General features: G+C 37.5%; 1 protein-coding gene across 1 annotated transcript in view; it reads left to right on the top strand.

Annotated features, from left to right (window-relative positions):
- Rnf17 (ring finger protein 17) overlaps positions 1-23981 on the top strand; it is a 121504-nt gene that overhangs the window by 29973 nt on the left and 67550 nt on the right. The window contains exons 6-10 of the mRNA XM_057786539.1: positions 2085-2185; positions 7472-7643; positions 10902-10978; positions 11209-11283; positions 16725-17029. Coding sequence (XP_057642522.1) covers positions 2085-2185; positions 7472-7643; positions 10902-10978; positions 11209-11283; positions 16725-17029 — 730 coding nt within the window. The remainder of the gene's footprint in view (positions 1-2084; positions 2186-7471; positions 7644-10901; positions 10979-11208; positions 11284-16724; positions 17030-23981) is intronic.

Genomic DNA, 23981 nt, shown 5'->3' with positions numbered 1-23981 from the left:
GCTGTTGTGAATAGAGTAGCAGTGAAAATGGTAAGTAATTATCTCTGTAATAGAATGCAGAGTCCTTTGAGTGGATGCCCAAGAACAGTAGAGTTCGGGCTTGAGGCAGATTCATTCCCAGCTTCTTGAGAAAACACTGATTTCCATAGTGACTGTACCAGTTTACATTCCCACCAGAATGAAGTGCTCTTGCTAGATTGAGTTGTCATTTGTTTTATTGATCTTGGCCATTGTGACTAGAGTAAAATGAAATCTAAAAGTAGTTTTTATTTACATTTCCCTGATGACGAAGAATGTTGAACATCTCTTTGTTTCTTGGTAATTTGTGTTTCATCTTTTGAGGACTCTGTTTAGTCTTGTACCCCGTTTTTAATTGGGTTGCTTTCTTGATGTTGTATTTTAGATCTTTACATATTTAGAAACTAATTATGTGTAATTGCTAAATTACCATTCTGTAGGCTGCCCTTTGTCTAAATGATGTGTTATTTGCCATACACCTTTTCAGCTATCAAGCTGACTAGCCAGTACAAAGTCTTTAGAGTTGAGTTTTGTGCAGAGTAATAGAACAGGAATCTATTTTCATACTAATACATGAAGTCATCTAGTTTGACCAGCAACAATTGTTGCTGTCTTTTCTCCGGTGTGTATTTTTGACTTTGTCAAAAATCGTGTGTTCATATATGTGTGGATTTGTATCTGGTTCTTCAGTTCCATTAATCAGTGTGTATGTCTGGTTTTGTTTGTTTGCTTTGCCAATACCATGCTATTTTCATTTCAGTAGCTCTGTAATACAACTTGAAATCAAGGGTGGTGATACCTCCAACAATTCTTCAGAACTGTTTTATCTATCCAGTTTTTGTGTGTATGTGTTTTCATATGAAGTTAAATTTATTTAAGAGTTGTGCTGGAATTGTTTTATTCTTTCATTCAGTTGTCTATATTTTCTTTTACTTTATTTACTTATTTTGTTTTTTGAGACAGGATTTCTCTGTGTAGCTTTGGTGCATGCCCTGGAACTAGCTGTTGTAGACCAGGATGGCTTCAAACTCATAGAGATCCACCTGCCTTTGCCTCCCAAGGGCTAGGATTAAAGGCATGTGTCACCACCAAATGCCTTTAATATAGCTGATTGTCTATATTTTCATTAAAGCATTTACTTCTATCCTCTTTAAGGTTCTTGAACATATTTATAATTGCTATTTTGAAGCCTTTGTTTTGTGTTTAAATTGCATGTCTCAGGGCCTAGTACAATGGGTTAATGGTATGTGAAGGAGGCGTATTCTCTTGACTGTTCATGTTTGTGTTTTTGTGCTGGTATCTGGACTCTGCAGTTTGAGGTGTTTCTTCATGTCGATATCAGCAATTGTCTTTGTAGGATAGATATTCATTCTTTGCTGTTGCCCATTCTGAATCCTAGGCCAGTGTGGTAGCTGTGAGGTCCCTGGTAAAGAGTTGGTCTGTGGATGATACAAAGGAATAGAGCTAGGGTAGGAAGAAAGGCTGAGAAGAGGCAACGGGAAAGAACTAGGGAAACCTGGGTCCACACCAAGAAGCAGAATCCCTGAGGAATGAAGGTGGGGTGGAAGGAGGACCTTCTGCCTGCAATAAGACTTAAGTTTGGAAATAGGAGTGAAAGAACTGGGGGACCCTAGGTCTGCACCAAGAGCTGAAGTGTGTTTTCTAACTTTGGTTTAGGGATTTTTGTTTTTGTTTGTTTGTGTGTTTCAGTAATTTAGGAAATAGTACTGTAGAGAAATTCTGTTGTCCAAAATGACTTTTGTTCTGTAACGACAAAAAGGAATAAGAAAAAGGTTTTATAAAATCTATCAGCAGATTTTTAGGTATTTTTGGTTTTTCTTTGTTTTATCAAATTATTGATACAAAAATGCTTAGAAGATGTGATCTTGCTGACAAGCACCAGAAGATAAAGTTGAATTTAATGATTTGCTCTGTTTATTATCTTATCACCTCCATGGCTATTTTTGAAAAGTCTGAAAAGTATCTTTTGCATTCAGCAATATATTGATGATGTAACTACTCCAAAGTAAAAATACCAGGTGAGTTTATTGAATTATTTTTTTCAGATGCTTGATGGCACACAAAATCAAACAAGAGAGGAAACACACAGTCTAACAGAGGTTGTGGAGAAAGAATTTGATAAACTTCTTGCTTCTCTTAACTCTAGGTAATAACTTAAAAATATAAACTTGATGAAACCAGTATTCTTAATATTAACTTGTCATTCTGCTCATTTGTTCAGAAAGACGGAAGCAGTAACATGTAACTTTAAAATAAGCTTAGAAGGTCGTCTTTTTTTTTTCTTTGACAGTATTTCTCTATGTAGCTTTGGAGCCTGACCTGGAACTTGGCTCTGTAAACCAAGCTGACATCGAACTCACAAAGAGATTTGCCTGCCTCAGCCTCCCAAATACTGGGATTAAAGGTGTGAGCCACCACTGCCCAGCAGTAGGTGAGTCTTAAAGGCTGATTTCTAGCTGGGAGTGGTGACTCGTGCCTGTAATCAGAGCATTCATTCAGGAGGCTGAGGGAGGTAGGTTTCTGTGCATTTGAAAACAGGCTGGGCAACAGTGTGAGATTCTGCCTCAAAGAAACAAAAAGACTGACTTTCAGAAGTTCAAGTGAAAATATTTCTATACTTCCAAAATTCTGTTTTGTAACTCTAAAGCTAACTTTAGAGTTAACAAGCTTCTTTCATTATGCCTCTGTTTCCCACCCCTCATTTGCCCACATGTGTGTGTGTGTGCGCGCGCGCGCGCATATGTGTTTAAAGCTAGGGTACCGCTCTCTAGCCTAGGCTGAGCTCAAGTACATGATCCTCTTCCCCCAGTCTCCCAAGTACTATTACAGGTCTGAGCTACCACATTTCTTTCTTAAAGCAATTAATAAAGAAAAATATTTTATAACTCATGTTACAGAATTCACATATTTGGGGAGCTACAAACAACTTTTCTTCTACATGGCCATGTCATTTTCTCATGTCAATTTCTCATTTCTTATTTGCATCAGAAAAGAAGGCTTTCTGATAGGCAATTACTAAAAAGTAATTTAATATTACTTTTTTCAAAGCTATTTGACATGTTATGTTTAACCACATACATTTCAAGAAATGCTCATAAAACTTTTGATAGGACTAAAGCAGTGTGCTTAGTAATGCTATTTGTCCATTTGTCTCTACACCAGCCCTTAATCTCCTTAAATTTTTATGGCATTTTATGCCCAGCGCATAAAATGGTTGTTTTATCCCCTTTGGTGCTAGAGATTAGACCAAGGCTTTGTGCATGCTAGGCAAGTGTTCTGCCTTTGAAGAATGTACCTAGATGCAAATATTTTTATGAAGTCAACTGATTTGTTATTTCTTTTGTTATAGTTTATGCTTTTGGTTTCCTCTCCCTGTGCTTTCTTTTGTAGTTGTCATTCTTAGACCTCTGACTTTGATTCTGCCCTACTTTGCTTTCTATTACTGACTTGTTCTCTGGATCATGCTTAGCTAGCTTTCTTATACAGCCCAGGCCCACTTGCCCAGGGATGATGGTGCTCACAGTCAGTTAGGTCCTTCTACATCAATCATTAGTCAAGCTAATCTCTCATAGATGTGGCCACAAGCCAGTCAAGGCAGTTCTTCAACTGAGATTCCCTCTTTCCTCATGACTCTAGTTTATGTCAAGTTTACAAAAACAAAAGAAAAAAACACTAGCAAGCACACTTAAGTTACTTTAGGTCTTGTCTTAGTCACTTTTCTATTGCTGTGAAGAGATACCGTGCCCAAAGCAACTTCTAAGAGAGAGCATTTAGTTGGGCACTTGCTTACAGTTTCAGAGGGTGAGTCCATTATTATGGTGTGAAGCTTGGCAGCAGGCAAGCAGACAGACATGGTGCTAGAGAAATAGCTGAGAACTCTTAGATTTGTAGACAGAGAACCAGGATCTAACCTGGGCTTTTGAAATCTCAAAGCCGGTCCCCAGTGACACACCTTCTCCAGCAAAGCCATACCTAAATTTTTCCAACAGCCCACCAGTTGGGAACCAAATATTCAAATATATTAGCCTGTGGGGATCATTCTCATTCAAACTACCAAAAACATATACCCAAGACTGTTGTATGTGGATTGTACAGTGGTTTTATTTTTGTTTTGCTGAGAAACTTCCAAACTCATTTCTGTAATAGCTGGACTCATTACACTCTCATGAGCAGTGTGCAAAAGTTCATGTTCCCTCTACATCCCGAACAGTGTTTGTTGTTTTCTTATTGATAACCATGTTTTTTTTCTTGTGTTTTTGTTTTGTGGTTTTCCTATTTCCTTCTGTCTTTCTCCTCTCCTGTTTGTCTCTCATTTCTTTCCCCCCCTTTTTTTAACTGATTTTTTTTCCTTTATTTTATTTTTTATGTGTCTGGATGTTTAGACTGCAAGTATGTCTGGGCACCGTGTATCTGCAATGCCCATAGAGGCCAGAAGAGGGCATCATATTCCCTGGAACTGGAGTTCTAGATGGTTGTGACCTTCCATATGAGTGCTGGGAATCAAATCTGGTTCTCCTGGAAGAACAGCTAACGCTCTTAACCTCTGAGCCATCCCTCTCTAGTCCTTCTCTGCCTCTTTTCTAAGACAGCTTTGCTAAATATGAAATTCTGTTCAGATTTTTTTTTTCATTTCCACACTTTATATATATTCCTCCATTGCCTTCTGGCCTTGCCAGTTTCTCCTGAGAGTTTGACCAGTGATCTTAGAGGAATCTGTTGTGTATGACAGGTTACATTTCTCTTCTTGGTCTCATGATTGTTTCTCTGATTTTCAAAAGTTTGACTGTGTGTGTTTATTTTACGTAGAGTTGGTTCATAGATCTTTGTCCCATTAAATTTTGGAAGTTGTTTCTTCTTGTTTTATTTATTTTTTGTTTTGTTTTCTGGGTTTACTGTTTCCTTCCATCTTTCTCCTCCTGTTTGTTTGCCTGTTGGTATTTAACAGGTTCTGTAGTCTCTCTTTTTAATTTTTTCGTTCTTTTTGCTGTTGTTGTTGTTGTTGTTATTGTTCCCTGGAAACAATTTTAATTGTCCTTTCTTCTAACCTTGCTTTTTCTTGATTCTGATTCCACCATTGCCATCTTCTACTTTTGTTGTTGTTGTTGTTTGTTTAACAAGGCCTTGTTGTATAATCCAAACTGGCCTCAAACCCACCATGTAGCCTATGCTGACCTCAAACTCAGAATTTTCTTGCCTCAGCCTTCAGATGCTGAGATTACAGGTGTGTTCCACCATGCCCAGATCTCCAGCCCAGGGTCTAATGCTGCGCAGTCATGCTATCAGTGAACCGCACCTGCGGCCTTGATTCCTTTTCATGTTCTTTTTGTCTTGATATCATAATTATTATTTTTAGGCCACTCTTCTAACTTCTTCTACTTCTTTTTTGTGTTTTCCTTTGTTTCTTTGAACATATTTAAGACAGTTATTTCAAATCAGTCTACAAAGTCCATTGCCTATGCTTCTTCAGAAAGTCTACCATTCTGTTCTCTTCCTTTGAGTGAGCAATATTATGTTGTAGTTGTTATACATCCATATTCATTGTAGTGTTTGTGTTGAAACTTGGGCGTGAAAACTAACAACTTTTTTCAGTCTTTATAGCTTGATTCTTGCTGGAACATTCTAAACTTTAGGATCAGTATAAGATGAAGGCTTTAGGTCTACTCTTGAGTGGCCCAAGTGTGACTTTGTCAGTTCCTCAGTGTACACAACTACTCTTATATCTTAATTTCTAAAAGAATCTCAGCTTCTCCTAGGTCTCAAGTTATCTATTGTATATTATCTATTGTATATCTGCCTATAATCTCTTACCCTTGTATATGTGTCTTGCTGTAGTGCCCCTGAGCATCTCCCATGCTTTTCCACTGCCTTAGATCTAAGACAAGAGATCAGTCCTTCAGACAGCACAAAACAGATTTAACTAATGTCATCAGTCAGTTCTGTTGTTCTCCTTCTGGTTAGAGTTGAGGAATTGGAAACTGTATTCGTGCTTCCAGAAAAAGCCATAAAATGTCTTTATTAAAAAATGCTATTTCCCAAAGTTCTCATGAAATGAGAGTAGCCAGTTTGGGTTTTTTTTTTTTTTCCTATGTTCCATGGTGGAATGAGACTTTCTTACTCCTTTTGAATATCATTCTGTGTATGTAAGTTTTAGGAACTTACTATAATTTAACAAAATAAACATGTTTCCTTTAAAGAAACCACTTTCAAAAATTGTTTATGTTACCAAATGGTTTGGAGAGTATCTGTTTACTTTTAAAACCTAGCCCATTTTCTGTAGTATTAGCAAACTTCCTTTGCTAGAGGCTAGATTTGATTTGCAAGAAATAATGAGAGATTGTTTAATGACAAAAATACTTGACTTTTTCAGTTCAAACCTTTTAAGTTGCTATAATAAAGCAATTTCTAGAGAAGAGAAAAAGATATGTGTATTGGTATCTAACATCTGGTTTGGCACTGTTTATAAGTCTTATTATGACATGGACTGTGTACCTATGGTAATACTTAAATATGCAATAAACCTTTCAAAAAGTGAGTACATATGTCTTTGTAAGGGCACAAAAGACTACAGGATAGATACAGGTTTCTCCTGGTTAGGCAGAATGCTCTAAAGTCTCCTTCATGTCTATGACATAACTGTCTTTTAAGATATTTTTTCTTTTTAAGATTTTTTATTTTTTAATTTCTTTATACCTGTTTATTTATTGTTAAGTATGAGTGTCTTGCCTGCATGTATGTGTGTGTACCACGTGTACACCTAGTGCCTCATGGGAGGTGAGGAGAGGGCATCAGATTCCTTGGTACTGGAGTTAAGAGTCAGTTTTAAGCCACCATGTAGGTGTTGGGAACTGAACCCAGGTCTTCATAAGAGTAGCACTAATTATCTAAACCACTAACTCATCACTCCAGCCTCAATTATTTTATTTTTTAATTTTATATTTTAATTAATTTTTTTACTGTTTGGGGACATGTGCATGTGAATGATGGTGATCGCAGAGGCTAGAATGGGGCATCAGATTCCCTGGAACTGGAGTGATAGGTGGTTGTGAACTGCCTGACTTGGGTACCAGGAACTAAACAAAGGTCCCCTGTAAGAAGAGTAGTAGGTTCCCTTAACTGCTGAGCCATCTCTCCAGCCCCTTTGTTCTTTATTTACACATGAATTTCAATTGTAATTTATTTCAATTTAGTTGAATGACTCATTTAACCACATTGTATGTCAAGTTTATAAACTCATAAAATTATCTTTTCAGGTGGCTATTTGGTTAGAACATGCATCTTTTACCCATGTTATTTAAATTCATCATCAGTGAAATTATTCTGTTATTTTAGTTAAATTCATGACTTGGTAAAATTAGAGCTACTACTCAGTCATAAATTTACATTTACATAAATGTTAGTAAATTATCACAAAAAAACTTTTTCTTAAATGAAGGAAAAAGAGCCTGTGTCAAGAACTTGAAAGGCATACAGATGATTATTTATCAAAATTAGCAACAGTTAAAAGCTACATTGAAGAGAAAAAAAATGATTTGGATGCAGCTATGAAGATAGCAAAAGAACTCAAATCAGCACCTTCACTGAGGACCTACTGTGACCTGACTCAGGTAATTTTAATGTTCAGTGTGAATTAGTTCTGTCGTGGCTGACTTTACGTACTTTAGAACATAGACTTGGTATATCAACTCAAGAAGAATTTTTTTTTTTAATTACACTAAACTCCACAGGTACTCCTTGACTTGTGATGGGATTACAGTTTGATAAACTTATTACAAGTTGAAAATATTATAAACCAAAAATGTTTTTAATACAGATAACCTACCAGGCAACATGACTTAGCAGCAGTGTACTGTAGAAGGTCTATTGCCTACTCTTTGGACCCTGTGATTCTCTCTCTGATACTGTTCAGCATTTAAGAAAGGATCAGACTACAGAGGCAAAAGATCAAAAATTAGATTATGCTTTCAACTTAGTGCATGCTGCTTTTGGAATGTTGTAATGCATACATACATATATTTCAAACTAAGGACTATCTTTTTTGTAATTGATGCTTCTTAGGTGTTTGAGTTCTTCTTTTTTGTTTTGTTTGACTCATGCTCTCCTATGTAGTCCTGGAACTTGCTGTGTAAACCAGAGTGTCCTCAAACTCAGAGGGATCTCTCTGCCACCTTAGTGCTGGAATTAAAGGCAAGCACCATCACACCTGGTAGCATTAGAATTCTAAGATACACACTATTCTATTCATTTAACCTTTTATTATTTTTAATGTTTAGAACATAATCTGATAGTATGGCAATGAGGTAAAAACTGATGTTTGTGTTACTTAGATTTTTCACCACTATGATAAATATCTGAGATAATCAGCTTGTAAAAGGAAAGGTTTGTTTTTGCTCACAGTTTTGAGAATTTTTACCCATGATTGACTCCTTTGTTTTATGTCTCTAGTGCAGATCATGTAGGAGAGTATAGCAAAACAAAACCATATTTCTCTGGCCAGGAAGGAAAAGAGAGCAGAGGTTGAGATATAGCTGTCCCTTTTCAGTGACCTAAAACCTCATATTAGTCCTTATCTCTTAAAAGTCCTCACACTTTTGGTAGCACCACTCTAGGGTTCTGTAGAGGACACTTAGGATGCAGGCTATACAAGACACTTTAATTAAAGGTGAGTACAGATAAGAGCAATAAGCAAAATGAAACTGTTCTCCTCATAAATTTATAGTTGAACTTGTGGCTTAATTTTTTAATATCTATTTAAATTATCCCTATAAGGATAGATGTAGTAACACCTTGATAACTGATTTGAACACTGATGGACATTATAGCTTCTATGATTAGATCCAAGGATATGCTATGTGATCGAGCTCAGGTCCACCCTTCAGACAAGGAGGGATTAAATGCTTTCTTTCATTACAATGATCTTTAATTCTTGAAAGTATTTACTTTCTATCAATACTGTGTGCACAAGACTTATATTTTTTTAATTTAGCCATCAGTTAGCTTTAAGTAGCATACAAAACATTAGGTTTGAATACAGTATTTTCAAACATTTGTTTTCATTGAGTCTTGTCCCCCCACCCCTGATTCCACTGACCTTTCTTGACCCTCTCTTTCTAGCAACCTCCTTCTCACTTCCATGGCCCATGTTTTTTGTTACCCTTCCGCAAGTCCTCTAAGCTTCTTTCTGTCCTATAAAGGTCCATAGCTTACAGTCCCACCAGCATCCACATACATCCATTTTTTTATTCTTTTAACCTTTACTGATTCTTTGTGGATTTCACATCATGCATCCCTATTCCACTTATCTTCCTATTCCCTCGCATCTATCCTCTGCCCTTGTAACCTCCCCTTCAAAACAGAACAATTTTTAAAAGAAAAATAAAAAGACCAAACAAATCAAATAGACCAAAAAGGAAAAAAAGAAAGAAAGAAAAATCACATCATGGAAGCTGTAGTGTGGCCCGTTGAGTCATACAGTTTACTCTTTGGTTTATTCATCTTTACTTGTATTTATTGTTGTGAGTCGTTGATCAGGTTCAAGGTATCTGACTTCTGATATACTATCAATAGTAGGTTCTCATGGGGGCTCCTCTTGGGCATCCTGTTGTTGTCCTGTGTCATGGAGATCTTGCTGTTTTGGATGTGTAGGTTCTACCCCTTAACATGTGCCAAGAGTTCACAGATGAGGTGGATGTTGGGGTGGGCCAACTCAGCCCTGGTTCTGGGCCTGAGTGGCGTCAGGGTTTGTCAGCCTACTAGCTTTTCCTCTTCATCACTTCCCTGGGTGAGCTCTCCAATACTGCCTTGGCTAGCTCAAGCTATGCAGCCTGCAGCAAGGAGCAGGGCCACTTCTAACTCAAGATCCCATTCTTCCTGTCTTCTTATACCTTCAGAATGTACAAATCAGGAAACAGTTACTTCGTTCATCTCTTGTCTTATAATCTTGTGCCTAGAGAGAAAAGTTGTGCAAAATAGAAATGTCTTTCTTATAGCACAAATTGACAGGACAAGATTAACAATATCCTCTTTGCTAACTCGACTTCACTTTCTAAGGGAGGGAATCTTCTCTAGTAACCTTTGTGTCCTCAGAGTCTTATTTCCCATAAACAACCAGATGCAAATGATATACTGAAGTACAGAATTGGAATCTATTGATTTATTGTCTCCATAATCTCTAACTTCAAATGAACAGTGGAGAATTTGCCAGTATCTTGTTACTGATTCTCCCCTAATGTAATTCTAAAGCAGTATGTTTACATGCAAGATTTTGGGGAGAAAACAGTAATAAAACATGGTTTTTACTCTGGCAAATTTAGTTAGGAAGATGAGGCAAGAAGAGGAAGCTTTTAGGGGCTGGAGAGATGGCTCAGTGGTTAAGAGCCCTGACTGCTCTTCCAGAGGTCCTGAGTTTGATTCCCAGAAACCACATGGTGGCTTACAGCCATCTATAATGAGATCTGGTGCCCTCTTCTGGAATAAAGGCATACATTCAGATAGAGCACTCATATACATAAAATAAATAAATAAAATCTTTAAAAAAAAAAAAAAAAGATGAAGAGGAGGAGGAGGAGGAAGCATTTGACGATACCACTGGTGCATAATGAATCTGACCAGAACTTTCTGTGTCCAGATGGTTACATTCTAATTACTTGTTGGGTTGTCTGTTAATGTAGGTCTCTAAACAACTTTCAACTCCATTAGAGACTGTTGTAAACATTGATTTCTACCCTTTACTTTGAGAGCTCAAAAAATAGCCTTGAATTTATCAATTGAATACCTAAAAGGCCATTTTCCTTCTAAAATCTCTTTTAGCAATATTTTAATAAAAGAAACTTTACACATGAAGTATACATCTCTCTTGATTCCAGATTATCCGGACCTTGAAGTTAACATTTGAAAGTGAATTGTCACAAGTTAATTCTATAATTCCAAGGAATCCCGCGAGGTGAGTAAGTCTTGATTTAGGAGCCCATACCAAGAGTTATTAAATAGCAAGTGATTATAATTTGAAATTTTGGATCATACATCTTTCCTAAAGTAACAACCAAATTAAAATAATTGTAATTTGTGGAAAATTACTTAAATGCTTTCTTTTAAGTTAGCTAATGTTGGCAACTGTTGTATAGAGAAGTAGTAAATTTCTAAGAACATTAATTTATGTACTACATTTTTTAGGTTGAATATAAATTGCAGCAAGATTATCTGCATGTTCAACAGTATGGGAAAGATTGAATTTGAGGACTCAACAGAGTAAGTGTTTTTAAGAATGACAAAATGTTCGTATCTGATAGTGCCTAAGACCAAGAGACAAATGAATGGTTAATTTAATTCAGGAACTAAAATTTATCTAAAAAGCTTCATTTCTATAGTTAACTTCTGTTTGTAGTGCTTTTTAAAAAACCTGGAAGAGATTAATATTAGTGGTTTACGCACTGAAGCTCTTTGAATTCATTCTGTTAACAAGCATGAACACTGCTTTTTTGTGCTATACCCCAACATTCTAGAAGGTAGTGAGATAAACAGAGAAATTACAATGCATAAAATAGAAATGAAAAACAAAATGCATTATGAATGTGATAGTAGATGTAAATAGAGCTGTTGCAGAAAATGGAAGGATCATTTCTTCTTGGGACAATAGAGAATTTGGAAAGGGATTTTATTTTCACTTAACTGTGAAAAATGAGTGGCAAGTAGAAAAGAGAACAAGTGGAAGGCAGGTGTCTGAGCAGCATATCGGCAGTAAACTAGCATTCCACACTAGAAAGCCTGCTGCAGTTCCTTTCTGTGTATCCCTGTGTGCATATAGAAGCTAAACCTAAAGACTGTGTTGCTGTCTGACAGCATTTAAAGTTTATTTTCTATTTACTCACTGTTCAGTATGATAGCTACCAATTAGGTGTTGCTTAAATTAAGCACAAGTTAATTGAGATTAAATAAAATGACAAATTCATTTCTTTGGTTTTATAAGCCAGATCACAAATGCTTAGTTGTCACATGTCTTAGTATAATCTTGCTGTTGTAATGAAATGCCCAAATAGAAATTTGTCTCTTCAGTAAGAGACTGGAAAATTCAGTCAGGGCACTAACAAGTTCACTGTCTGGTGAGAATTCTGGTCTCTGCTTCCAAGATGGCAACTTACTAGCATGCATAAGGTCCTAGATTCAAACCTTAGTCCAAGGAGGGGTGGATAGAGTTGACACCTTCAGTATTGTTGGCCTCACAGGATGGAAAAAATGGAGTGCACAGAATAGAAACAAATGTAGCATCATTTGACAGAACAACCAAGGGCTCAAGACAGTTCTTTCCATTTTGTTATTTTGTAGTTTTGTTTTTTTTTTTTTAAGACAGATTTCTGTATGTATCTTAAACTGGCCTTGAACTTGTTGTGTAGGCCAGGCTGGCTTTGAGCTTGCAGTGATCCCTCTGCCTCAGCTTCCCTCACTATCTGTCACTACACCTGGTGTCTCTATCCATTTTAAAAGGTACAACTCACTGTCTAGCAAGATGGCTTAACAGGTAAAGGTGCTTCCACCAAATCTTTGATGACTTGAGTTCAGTTCCCCAGAATGTATATGGTAGGAGATAACTGATTCCCACAGGTTTTCTCTAACCTCCACACATACTATGGCACATACACACCCACACACACATGTACACTTGCCATGGTACATGCACTCATGCACAAATATATACTTAATAAATAAGCAAATGTGAAAAATATTCTAACATACAATGCCATTCAAGGGAGTGGAGTCTTGGTACTACCAGCATGAAATTTTTTTCAGCAGCATCTCAGTACCACCAGCATGAAGACTGTTTTAACATGACTATTAAAGCATTGTTAGTTCATTTTATTACTGCTATCACTAGCAGTTCTGTTCGTTGAAAACCACTTAGAAGATTTTTAAACTTGAAAACAATAGTTAGATTGCATTTTTATTTTCTTACGATTTTCTTTTATATGTGCTTCTTTGTGTGTGCATATGAGTGCAGGTACCTGTAGAGGCCAGAAGAATGGCATCTGATCTTCTGGAACTGGAGTACAGATGACTGTGAGCTATCTGATGTGGGTACTGGGAGCTGAACTCAGATCCTTTGGAAGAGTAGCAGGTGCTCTTAACTGCAGAACCACCTCTCCAGCCCCCCTAGAGATTACATTTTTACATGTTAACTCTGGCTAGGTGTGGACACCTTTAATCACAGAGGCAAGCAAAACTTTGTGAGTCTAAGGTCAGCTTGATCTACCTAGCAAGTTCCAGACCAGCCAGAGCTACATAGTGCTATAATCTGTCTCAAAAGAAGGAAATAAAGAAAAGCTGTTTTACACACAAACACACACACACTTAGGAATATAAGAATAAAAATAAATTGAAAAGGGGGATAGGCATATGTTCCCTATCTATTTACTGGCCATTTGAGGAGAAAGGTGGAAGGGACGCTTGAGTAAATGTAGTAAAGTTTAAGTCAGATCTTGGACTTGATCCCAGGTTTAGGTTATTTATGTTATTTATTCAAATACCCAGACAGAGTAGGAGGCCGCTTGTTCGTTTCCCGGCTGCCCAGACTCCCAAAATAGCCACACAGAAACTGTATTAATTAAATCACTGCTTGGCCTATTAGCTCTAACTTCTTATTGGCTAGCTTTTACATCTTAATTTAACCCATTTCCATAATTTTATATTTTACCATGAGACTCGTGGCCTACCAGCAAGGTTCCAGAGTATCTGTCTCCAGCGGCAACTCCATGGCTTCTTCTTGACTCCACCTCCTTAATTCCAGCATTCAGTTCAGTTTTTCCCATCTAGCTCTGCTCTACCCTACCACAGGCCTAAGACAGTTTCTTTATTAACCAATGGTATTCACGGATACAGAGGGGAATCCCATATGAGTGAGTAACCAAATTATCAGGAGTTTGGTTGTTTGCAACTTTGTTTGGAATAATAATCAGTGTCCTGGGTAGTCTTAATTGTGAGTTTGTGGCAATCATCTGATAGGAGACTCTTCAGTTGCCTACATCAGGCTGGTTTGAGAGCATGTCTATAAGAAATTGCCTTGAGAGCTAGTTCCAGGATAGGCTCCAAAACCATAGAGAAACCCTGTCTCGAAAAACCAAAAAAAAAAAAAAAAAAAAGAAATTGCCTTGATTACTAATGGATGTAGAAGGGCCCAGCCCAATAGGTTTCACCATTTCTAGTTCAGTGGTTCTTTTGTATGAAAAATATAGTTAAGAATGAGTCTATAAGCAGGACAGCAAGCAGGTTTTTGCTTCAAGCTCTGCTTGGGTTGCCCTGACATCCCTCAGTAACAGACTATGACCTGGAAGTAAAGGCCAAACAAATTCTTTTCTCCTCAAGTTGCGTTTGGTCAGAGTGTTTTATCACAGCACCAAGAAAGGAAACTAGCACAGATGGCACCAGACTGAGATAGCCTATTATTCTCTTTGTCATAGAAAGGCCTTGCTGGAGGAACAAGGGCACACTGGGTACCAGTCTTCCCACAGGCAGTGCCCTGGATTAGCTTTGAGGACTTCCATGGATAATCAGCCACCTTCTCAGGCAGTGTGTTCGTCTAGATAATGTTAGAACTTGAATATAGTTACTATCAAATTTCTAAGCTTGAAACCATTCTGCCTCTTTATAAAAGTCTTTGCTAATCTTGTGTTGATTTTAAATGAATACTCTGAGTTAAATTTAAAACTTTTTTCTGAAAGCAAATTCTATAAGTTGTGTGTCCTATTTATTAAATGACAGGTTAGCCTGATGAAGCAGGTACTGAAAAGGTCAAGGGTAGTGCTCTGGAAAATATTTAAATCTAAAACAATGGAAAAGTGACCTGAAAAATAAATAAGACTTAGATGGTGCATAGAGAGAGAGGGGATGAGGCAGACAGAAAAATGTGGAGCCTGGAGAGATGGTTCAGCAGGTAAGAACCATCTTCCAGAGGACTCAGGTTCAATTTCCAGCACCTATATGGCAGCTCACAGCTGTCTGTTACTCTACTTCTAAGAGCTCTGGCACCTTCACACAGATACAGTCAAAATACCAGTGCACAGAAAATAAGTCTTAAAAAAGAAAAATGTGTTGTAAAATGAAAGGTTAATGAGACTAGAGCTAGACTTAAAAGTTGAGTAAGGTCTGATGAGAATTACTATGGAAAGGTCTTTATCTTTATAACACAAGGTTGTTTATACACAGAGACCTTTCAGAAGAGCCCTTTGTACAACTTAGATTGATTTTCCCTAGTGTCAAATGCATACCTTCTGTTGGAAGGGGCAGGTAAATGTGTTATTAATTCAGTTGCCTTTCTTTAATTCGTAAGTTGGCACACTAATATTTTGTGAAGAAATAAAATCCGTTATGAGCTAACTAAAATGTAACTTTTATGGACTCATTCTCTTGCATTTTAAAATTTCTGATTATAATTTGGTAGCCTGAAATTGTATGGATATGAAGAGAAGGCAGAAAAATAGGAAGTAGGGCTGAGAAGATAACTTAGTCAGTGAAGTGCTGCTGTGTAGCTTACCATGCAAAACTTGAGTTCAGATCTCCACACCCATTTACAAAGCTGGGCACTGCAGATGATCCCTGGAACTGCTGAATCCAGGTTCTGTGAAAGATCTTGTCTCAGCAAATAAATAAGATGGAGAGAGACTCAGGAAGATACCAGACATAAATCTCTAGCTTTCACACGTGTCTGTGGTACACACGTGCATGCATTTACACATGAGTCAGCACACGCACACACACACACACACACTCACACACAGAGAGAGAGAGAGAGAGAGAGAGAGAGAGAGAGAGAGAGAGAGAGAGAGAGACTAAATAAACATGTCATACCCAGAGGATTCAGGGAATATAACTATGAGCCTGGTGGAAGATTCTTAAGATTTATACTCACACTACAATCCCAGAGAACTTAGACAACAATGAAGACACTAAGAGAGACTTACATGGGAAGTAGAAAAAGGCAAGATCTTCTGAGTAAATTGGGAGCTTGCGAACCTTGTGGGAGGGATGAAGGGGGGAGGGGGAGGCAGGGAAGGGAGTAGAGAAAAATGTAAAGCTCAATAAAATCAATTAAAGAAAAAGATTTATACTCAACATTCTTTTCTATACCTATTTTAAGATGACAAATTAATAAATAATCTTAATATAATTTAAATGAAACTCTTAAGCCAAGTCAAAATGACTTATTTGGGAAACCTATAATATTTTAGGATCAGATTATTATGATATAACTGAAGTTTTACTCAATTTTTTTATTGATCATACATTTGTTTTCTTGACTTTTTAAAACCCTAAAGCAAGCCAAGTGCGCTGGCACGCAGAGTTTAAAAGTCTGAGGCAGAAGGATGTGAGTTAGAGACCATGCAAATCCCAAGCCAACGTGTACCACTTAGACCCTGCCTCAAACAAAACAATAAAACAGAACAGCCAGTCCCAAAGGTGGCTTGCGGCTTTGATTAGGCTGTTTCTTTGGGAGTTTGAAATGGGTAAGAGGGTTTCTTTAGGGGTAATGACCATGTTCTAAAATTAGATTGTGGAAAGCTCATGCAGCTCTTTAAGGTTACCTTGAATTGTTTCGTGTATTTCTGCATCAGTGAAGCAGTTTACAAACTCATCTTTTGGTATGGGAAAGAAATAGCTTAAAGGTCAAAATTAAAGTAGTCCTGCTGTGTATTTTTAAACAGATGTTACCCGCAAGAAAATGAAGTTGGACCGAATGTTCAAAAGCAGTTTAATAATAAAGAGGAACTTGGTTGTGGTGCATTCTCATCACTAGAAAAGGAAAGGGTAGGCGCAGCTGTCCTTTCTGGTGAAGCACCTGTACCTCCTTTGCAAGCAGAGACCCCTGACAAGCATCTAGAAGGAAAAAGCAAGCAGTCACAGAAAGAGATGGCTGTAGTGATGTCTCCCAAGACTATTGCTGTGCTGCCTCAACTGGGATCTAGTCCTGATGTGATAATTGAAGAAATTATTGAGGAAAACCTAGAATGTGAGTAAAAACAAAAATGGGAGGATCTGTTATCTATAGTTAAAAAGAATTGCTGTCTTTTGTTCATGTGCTCAATAGAAACATACTGCTCTGTGTATCTCATATCCTCATCATGAGTTCGTATCTATTGATCCCATACTCCTTCCTTCACATATTCCAAAGCTGGAAATTTTTGTTTTTTAGCCTTTTATTTATTTATATTGGGTTTGGGGCTGCTGGAGAGGTCTCACATTGTAATGCAGTCTGGCTTAAAATTCACTAGATAGCCCAGGCTAGCCTTCTTTTTATTTTTTATTACTTTATAAATAATACCAATCAAAATTTCCACTTCCTCCCCTCCTCTCACTTCCCCTCCACCCCCCCACACCCTCCCTCTTACCTGCCCCGTGGGAAGTCCAAGCCCCCCCCACATCCAGGCTTAGGAAGGTGTGCATCCAAATAGACTAGGATCCCAAAAAGCCAGTACATGCAGTAGAGACAAATCCCAGTGTCTTATCATTGGCTTCTCAGTCTGCCCCAATTGTCAGCCACATTCAGAGAGTCCAGTTTAATCCAGTGCTCGTTCAGTCCCAGTCCAGCTGGCTTTGGTGAGCTCCAATTAGCTCAGGCACACTGTCTCAGTGAACCAACCCCTCCCAGTCCTGACTTACTTACTCATATTCTCCCTCCTTCCGCTCTTCAACTGGATCTTAGGAGTTCAATCCAGTGCTCTAATGTGGGTCTCTATCTCTATCTCCATCTGTCGCCGGATGAAGGTTCTATGGTGATATTCAAGATGGTCATCAGTAAGCAGTCCTCCCACCTCAGTGACTTGAGTGCTGGGATTACTGACATATGAGCCACCATGCCTGGTTTGTTTTTTAAAGGCCTCTGTTGGCAAAATCCTTTAATTCCAGTAATCAGAAAGCAGAAGTAGTCAGATCTCTGTAAATTTTAGGTTATCTTGGTATATATAGTAAGCCCAGGCCAGGCAGAGCTGCACCGTGAGATGCTGTCTCAAACAAAGCAAAAACAGACAGACAAACAGAATTGGGCCTGGAGAGTTGGCTTAGCAATTAAAACCTTATTACTCTTGCAGAGGACAAGAAGACCTGGATTTGGTTCCTAGCACACTTGTGGCTTACAAACATTTGTAACTCCAGTTCCAGAGGATCCAGCACCTTTTTCTGACCTCAGCAGGCACAAGGCACCAGGCACCCACCATGTACTGCACATAAATATCTGCAGACAAAATATCAACACACATAAAGCAAAATTTTTAAATCTAAGAAAAAAAGAAAACTTCTGAGGTGCAACTTTAATATTTGATTTACTTAGGGTATTTGACATTTTTATGTTATATATTTAAGCCTGATACATATAATGCAAATAAATGGTACATGAAATTTGTGGGCGCAGTTTTATTATTCTGTTCTTAAACTAAGAACACCTTGCCGGGCAGTGGTAGCGCACGCCTTTAATCCCAGCACTCGGGAGGCAGAGGCAAGTGGATCTCTGTGAGTTCAAGGCCAGCCTGATCTACAAGAGCTAGTTCTGGGACAAGCACCGAAGCTACAGAAAAACCTTGTCTCAGAAAAAAAAAAAAAAAGAACAACACCCTTTAAATATTTGTTCTGAAATTCAATCTGTTTGGAGCTAAACTGTTCTAAATATCATTTTATAACAACTAAATATTAATTAAATATAAAAATATTTTAAAATTAAATAAAAATTGTTTGATAGTATTCTGTCCATTTTTATAGTAGTGGAATGCTACAATATGTGATCTTACATTAAACATCTTCTTTTGACAATTTTTAATACCATTATCTGTTTTATTGGTTGACTTTGCAGAAGTTTTTTAGTTGGAATTTATTTGAAATATTTTAATAGAATTTTAAAAACAGAGAGAAGAGAAACAGAGATAGAGAGTAAAAGAGACATTTTTAAAGGAAGCAGTAGTGCCCACTCAAAGTGTAGGCTTCTCAATAGACACCCAGAATGAAATTTTAAATACAAAAAAAAAGAACATCTCTTTCTCTAAATTATCATCATTGATGTTTGAATTACTGTGATTGCCTATCATGACTTATAAGAAATCTTGCCAATCAGGCAGTGGTAACACATGCCTTTAATCCCAGCACTCAGGAAGTAGAGACAGGAGTGAGTTTGAGTCCAACCTGGTCTACAGAGTGAATTCCAGGACAGCCAAGGCTACACAGAAAAACCCTGTCTCAAAAAGGGGGGGGGGGATCTTGCCCATTCCAGTATTTTACCAATTTATTCATAGCTTTTTAGACACTAGTGTCTGATCACTATCAACATTAACAAAACTCCTAAAGTTGTCTTTTTTATTTTGATAAAGCATGCTTCAAAGATGATCCTATGGAGAGTCCTGGATACCAAAAAATGCCTGCTCAGAAAGAGCCATCTGCTCCTGTTGGACCAAAAACAGGTATGCAAAAAACTGTCCACACTTGATGGAGTGGCATTTGCTTGCTGTATGGCAACTCTTTCCTAATATGTAGGGTACACAAAAGCATTTTACTACCTAAATCTGTTTTCCTTTTCATGTTAAATGTTTTTACTATCTGAAAAATTAATTTAAAATTGATAATGTTCTCACAGCTATAACTTCTAGTTACATAGTTACTTTGGTTCTTCAAATTTTTATGTCAGTTTTTAAATTTATGAAGTACAGTAATGGGTTTTCTTATGACATTCTCATACATATGTGTCTTTAAACTTTGTTCTCATTTTTCCCTCCTGCCTCTTGCTTGGCTCCTTCCTCTTCTCAGCTGTTCCTCTTCTGCTTTCATGTCATGAAGATGGAAGTCACAAAATAATCCCACACCAGCTCAGAATTATAAATAATAAAATGGTAATTTATTTAAGGGAAAAACCTTATAGATCACTGTCCTAGATAACAGTCCTCTGCACAAACAGGAACAGAGTCTAGCAGCCAGAAGCAGGAGCCAGAAGCAAGAGAGTGGGCGCATGCTTTACAGCTGCTTTTTACAGTATCAGAGACCACACACACACACACACACACACACACACACACACGGGCTGGTATCTTAAAGGCTATTGGCTGAAGGGGCAGAATGTGCTCCTACAGCACCTCCCCCTTTTGTTTAAATGAGAGAGTTCCAAACCCAATACAAAACTATATACACTAGGAACAGATATCAAGTATAATTAGAATTACAGGGAGCAAAAATAATATTAAGCAAGGAATGTATGCTAAATGTATTAATAAACATCCTATCCTAAGGAGTCTTAAGTCTTGTATTGGAAATGGCTTGGCTAGATTATAAGAGTACAGTAGCTATGACTATCTAATCTTTAACGCCATCAAAGGCCTGAGAAGGGAGATAATATTGCTTGAGAAGGCAGGAAGCGCAATCAAGCAGCTTCCAAAGTGAGCAATATATAATGGAGACAATTAGCTAGCTACCTGAGCAATCACCCAAAGTCTCATTTTGCAGTGTTGAAACAACCAACTTTGGCTAAGGCCTAGTGTAACTGACAGATCATTTTCAGAGGCAGAAAAATTTTCAGAACTGTCTTATCCTCTCTTGGCAAGATTTGACAGTCTTTTTCTTTTTTGTTCTGCTTATCCATTTCTGGAAACCATATACTTTGTCAGTGGTTGAGGTATGGGCAGTTCCTTGCCCAAAGGCCAATGGTGCTAAGAAGAAAACAGACTCCAAGTGGAGTGTCTTTGGTGCTCAACATTCTCTTGGGAATAGATTGATGCTGTCAGGAGCAATCATGTCTCATGTCAACAGAAACCTAAGTTATTTAAGTGCCATGATCTACAGATCCTTGAAGTGGTTGAAGATTACCTATCTAGACAGAATACAATCTCTGTGTATTTAAAGAACCTAGTTGATCTGACTATACAACAAGCATGAACAACTATTGACCTATAATATTTAATACCTGTATAAATTAAAGATTAAAACTTCATGTCAGAATATTAAATAATCTGTAAACAAATGTGCAACTAATGAGGAAAATGACCTCAAAATGTAAACAATCTGTAATGTTGGCTATAAATGACCTTTATTGTGTTGACATATGTTCCTATTTCTAGCCTTTTCGGGTCTTTTATTGTGATATTGAACTTTCTCAAATGCCTTTTCTTTATTGAGATGATCGTGTGATTTCTACCCTTAAGTCCATTTATGTGTGTTGTATTAAATTTACCAAGATATATATGTTGATCCAACCTAGAAGCCAACTTGCATATGGTATATGATCTTCTTTATTATTATTATCACTATTTATTTTCACATATATTATATCCCAACCACAGTTTCTTCTCTCTCCCCTCCCCCCAGCCTATTCCCCTTCTCTGTCTCCCCTTAGAAAAGAGCAGGCCTCCCAGGAACATCAACAGACATGGAATAATATGTACAATACTACCAGGCACATATCATCATATCAAGGCTGGATGAGGTGACCCAGTAGGAAGAAAGTGGTTCCACAAACAGGCAAAAGAGTCAGAGACAGCCCCTGACCCACTGTTAGGAGAGCCACAAAACCACTTAAGCTATTCAGTCATAATTCATATATGTAGAGTATCTAGGTTATACCCATACAGGCCTCCCTGTTTTCTGTGAGCCCCCATGAGTCCCAGTCAGTTGATTCTATGGACTTTGTTCTTTTTTATTTATTATGTATACAATATTCTGTCTGTGTGTATGCCTGCAGGCCAGAAGAGGACACCAGACCTCATTACAGATGATTGTGAGCCACCATGTGGTTGCTGGGAATTGAACTCAGGACCTTTGGAAGAGCAGGCAGTGCTCTTAACCGCTGAGCCATCTCTCCAGCCCCTGGACTTTGTTCTTATAGTGTCCCTGACTACTCTGGTTCCTCCCATCCTTCCTCCCCCTCCTCCACAGGACTCTGCATGTGCTCCCATCAGTTGCTGGATGCAGTCTCTCTGAGAACAGTACTGCTCGGCTCCAGTCCCAGAACACTCTGCAGGAAGGGCAAACTTCAGGTCAAAGGTTTTGTAGCTGGATTGGTGTTCCAGTCCCTCCACTCATGACCTTGCCTGGTTATAGAAGATGATGGGTTCAGGCTTTGTGTCCTCTATTACTGGGAGTCTTTGCTATCGTTACTCTTTTAGATTCCATGGAATCTCCATTGCATTATGTTTTCACCTTGCCTCTGAAATGCCCCCAATTCCAGTCATTTCTCCTAGTATTTTCTCTTTCCCTCTAGTATATGATCTTCTTAATGTGCTGTTGAATTCACTTTGGAAGAATTTTATTGATAAATTTTACTTTTGTGTTTATCAGGAGAGATTGGTGTATAGTTTTGTTGCTGCTGTATGCATTAAATAAAAAGAAAAAGAAGCACTCTTGGTCAGAAAATGATTACAGATACGCAATAAGACAAATTCAAAAAAATAACAAAAAAAAAAGACCTGAATGGGTCACAGTACTAGATAAATGTACAGGGCTTATGAGAGATAGGAAAGAATACAGAAAGTCATAGATTAAAGGAGTAAGGATAATAAAATATTAGAGGTAAAAAAAAATAAGCCCCGTTAAGATGGAATGTACACAGAGAGTTTGGATTTTTTGGCTGCAGAGAGGCATTTGATTCTGGAGGCTGCTAAACTAAACTAACATATATTTTAAAGGTATCTTGGCTTCAAATTTTGAGTCTAAGGATATGTTGCTTTGGAAAAGAGGTTTTGCTTTTGTTTCCACAGAAGGTAAGAACCTATGGATTCCTTCCAGGCTAATGTGGTTTAATGGAACAAGACCCCAAAAAGGTCTCTGTGAACCCTAAAAATACTTTGCCCAACAAACAGCAGAAAGCAGTTTGGAGAAAACAATGCCCAAATTCCCAAAATGATTGTTTATAAATGTTTGTTTTCATTTTTAAATGGTTGATTATAAATGTTTAATGGAAATAAGGAGGATATGATATAGAGATGAATAGTTTGCATTGGTATGGATCTTGGTTTATTGATACAGATTTAAGGTCGATTTTGTTACACTGTGTATATGTATTTCTGCTCTTGTTTAAGATACTGTGTACAGCTCACTTAAAAATGTAATGTATGATTAAAAATTACAGATTAATAGATAGTCATTTATAATAGCCAAACTTGTAGTCATGTCAGTTTTCTAGAAATTGCAGAGATATATTTCAGTTAGATAGATAATCTTCAATACTTCAAAAACCTACGGAATATGGCATTTAAAATGTTTTAAGAACTTAGACTTTTCTCGACAGTAAGACATGTCTGCTTCTGGCAGCACCAATCTACTTCAAGAGGATGATGGGCATCAAAGAGGCTCCTTATGGAGTTTGCTAGCCATTTGGGCAAGAAACTACTCTTACCTGGACTGCTTGACAGTATGCTATATAAACTGGACATTCAGGACCCACAGAAAAATGACTGCTGAACTTGTCAAAAGAAGGTGAGACAGTCCTTCAGGGTTCTGTTTCACAGAAGAAACTGCCAGACATTCTGCAGGACACAGAAGAAAGTGACTGACAGAATTTGCCATTACAAAGCAGAACAGATCTTTCAATTTCCTGCTTCACTGAAAAGTCTTCCAGATACTATGGACCTGTAGGCTATGAATGCCCCAATGTTACAAAAGAACTTTGGGTGACTGTCCAAGCAGCGAGATGTCTCTGTCATTTCTAGAACTTTGGAAGTTGCTTACAATGCACTTCCTGTTTACTTAAGTAATATTATAACCTTCTGGGGTCTTTGAAGACAGTTATAGCTTTCCTTAGCTATAATAAAGATAAATTAGATACGAAACTTTAGACTCACAAAGACAAGATAGATGATAGAATATTTTTCTTAATTTTTGCCTTATATAAATAGACTATTGTAACTAATTCTTGCTTGATAATTGTTTTGTTATATGTAATTTTACTATGTTAAAGTAAAATTTTTCCTCTTTATTTAGACAGAAAAAGGGAGATG

The sequence above is a fragment of the Chionomys nivalis genome, chromosome 12, assembly GCF_950005125.1.
Source record: "Chionomys nivalis chromosome 12, mChiNiv1.1, whole genome shotgun sequence".
NCBI lineage: Eukaryota > Metazoa > Chordata > Mammalia > Rodentia > Cricetidae > Chionomys > Chionomys nivalis.
The sequence above is the reverse complement of the archived record's forward strand: the minus strand, read 5'-3'. Positions and strand labels throughout refer to the sequence as shown.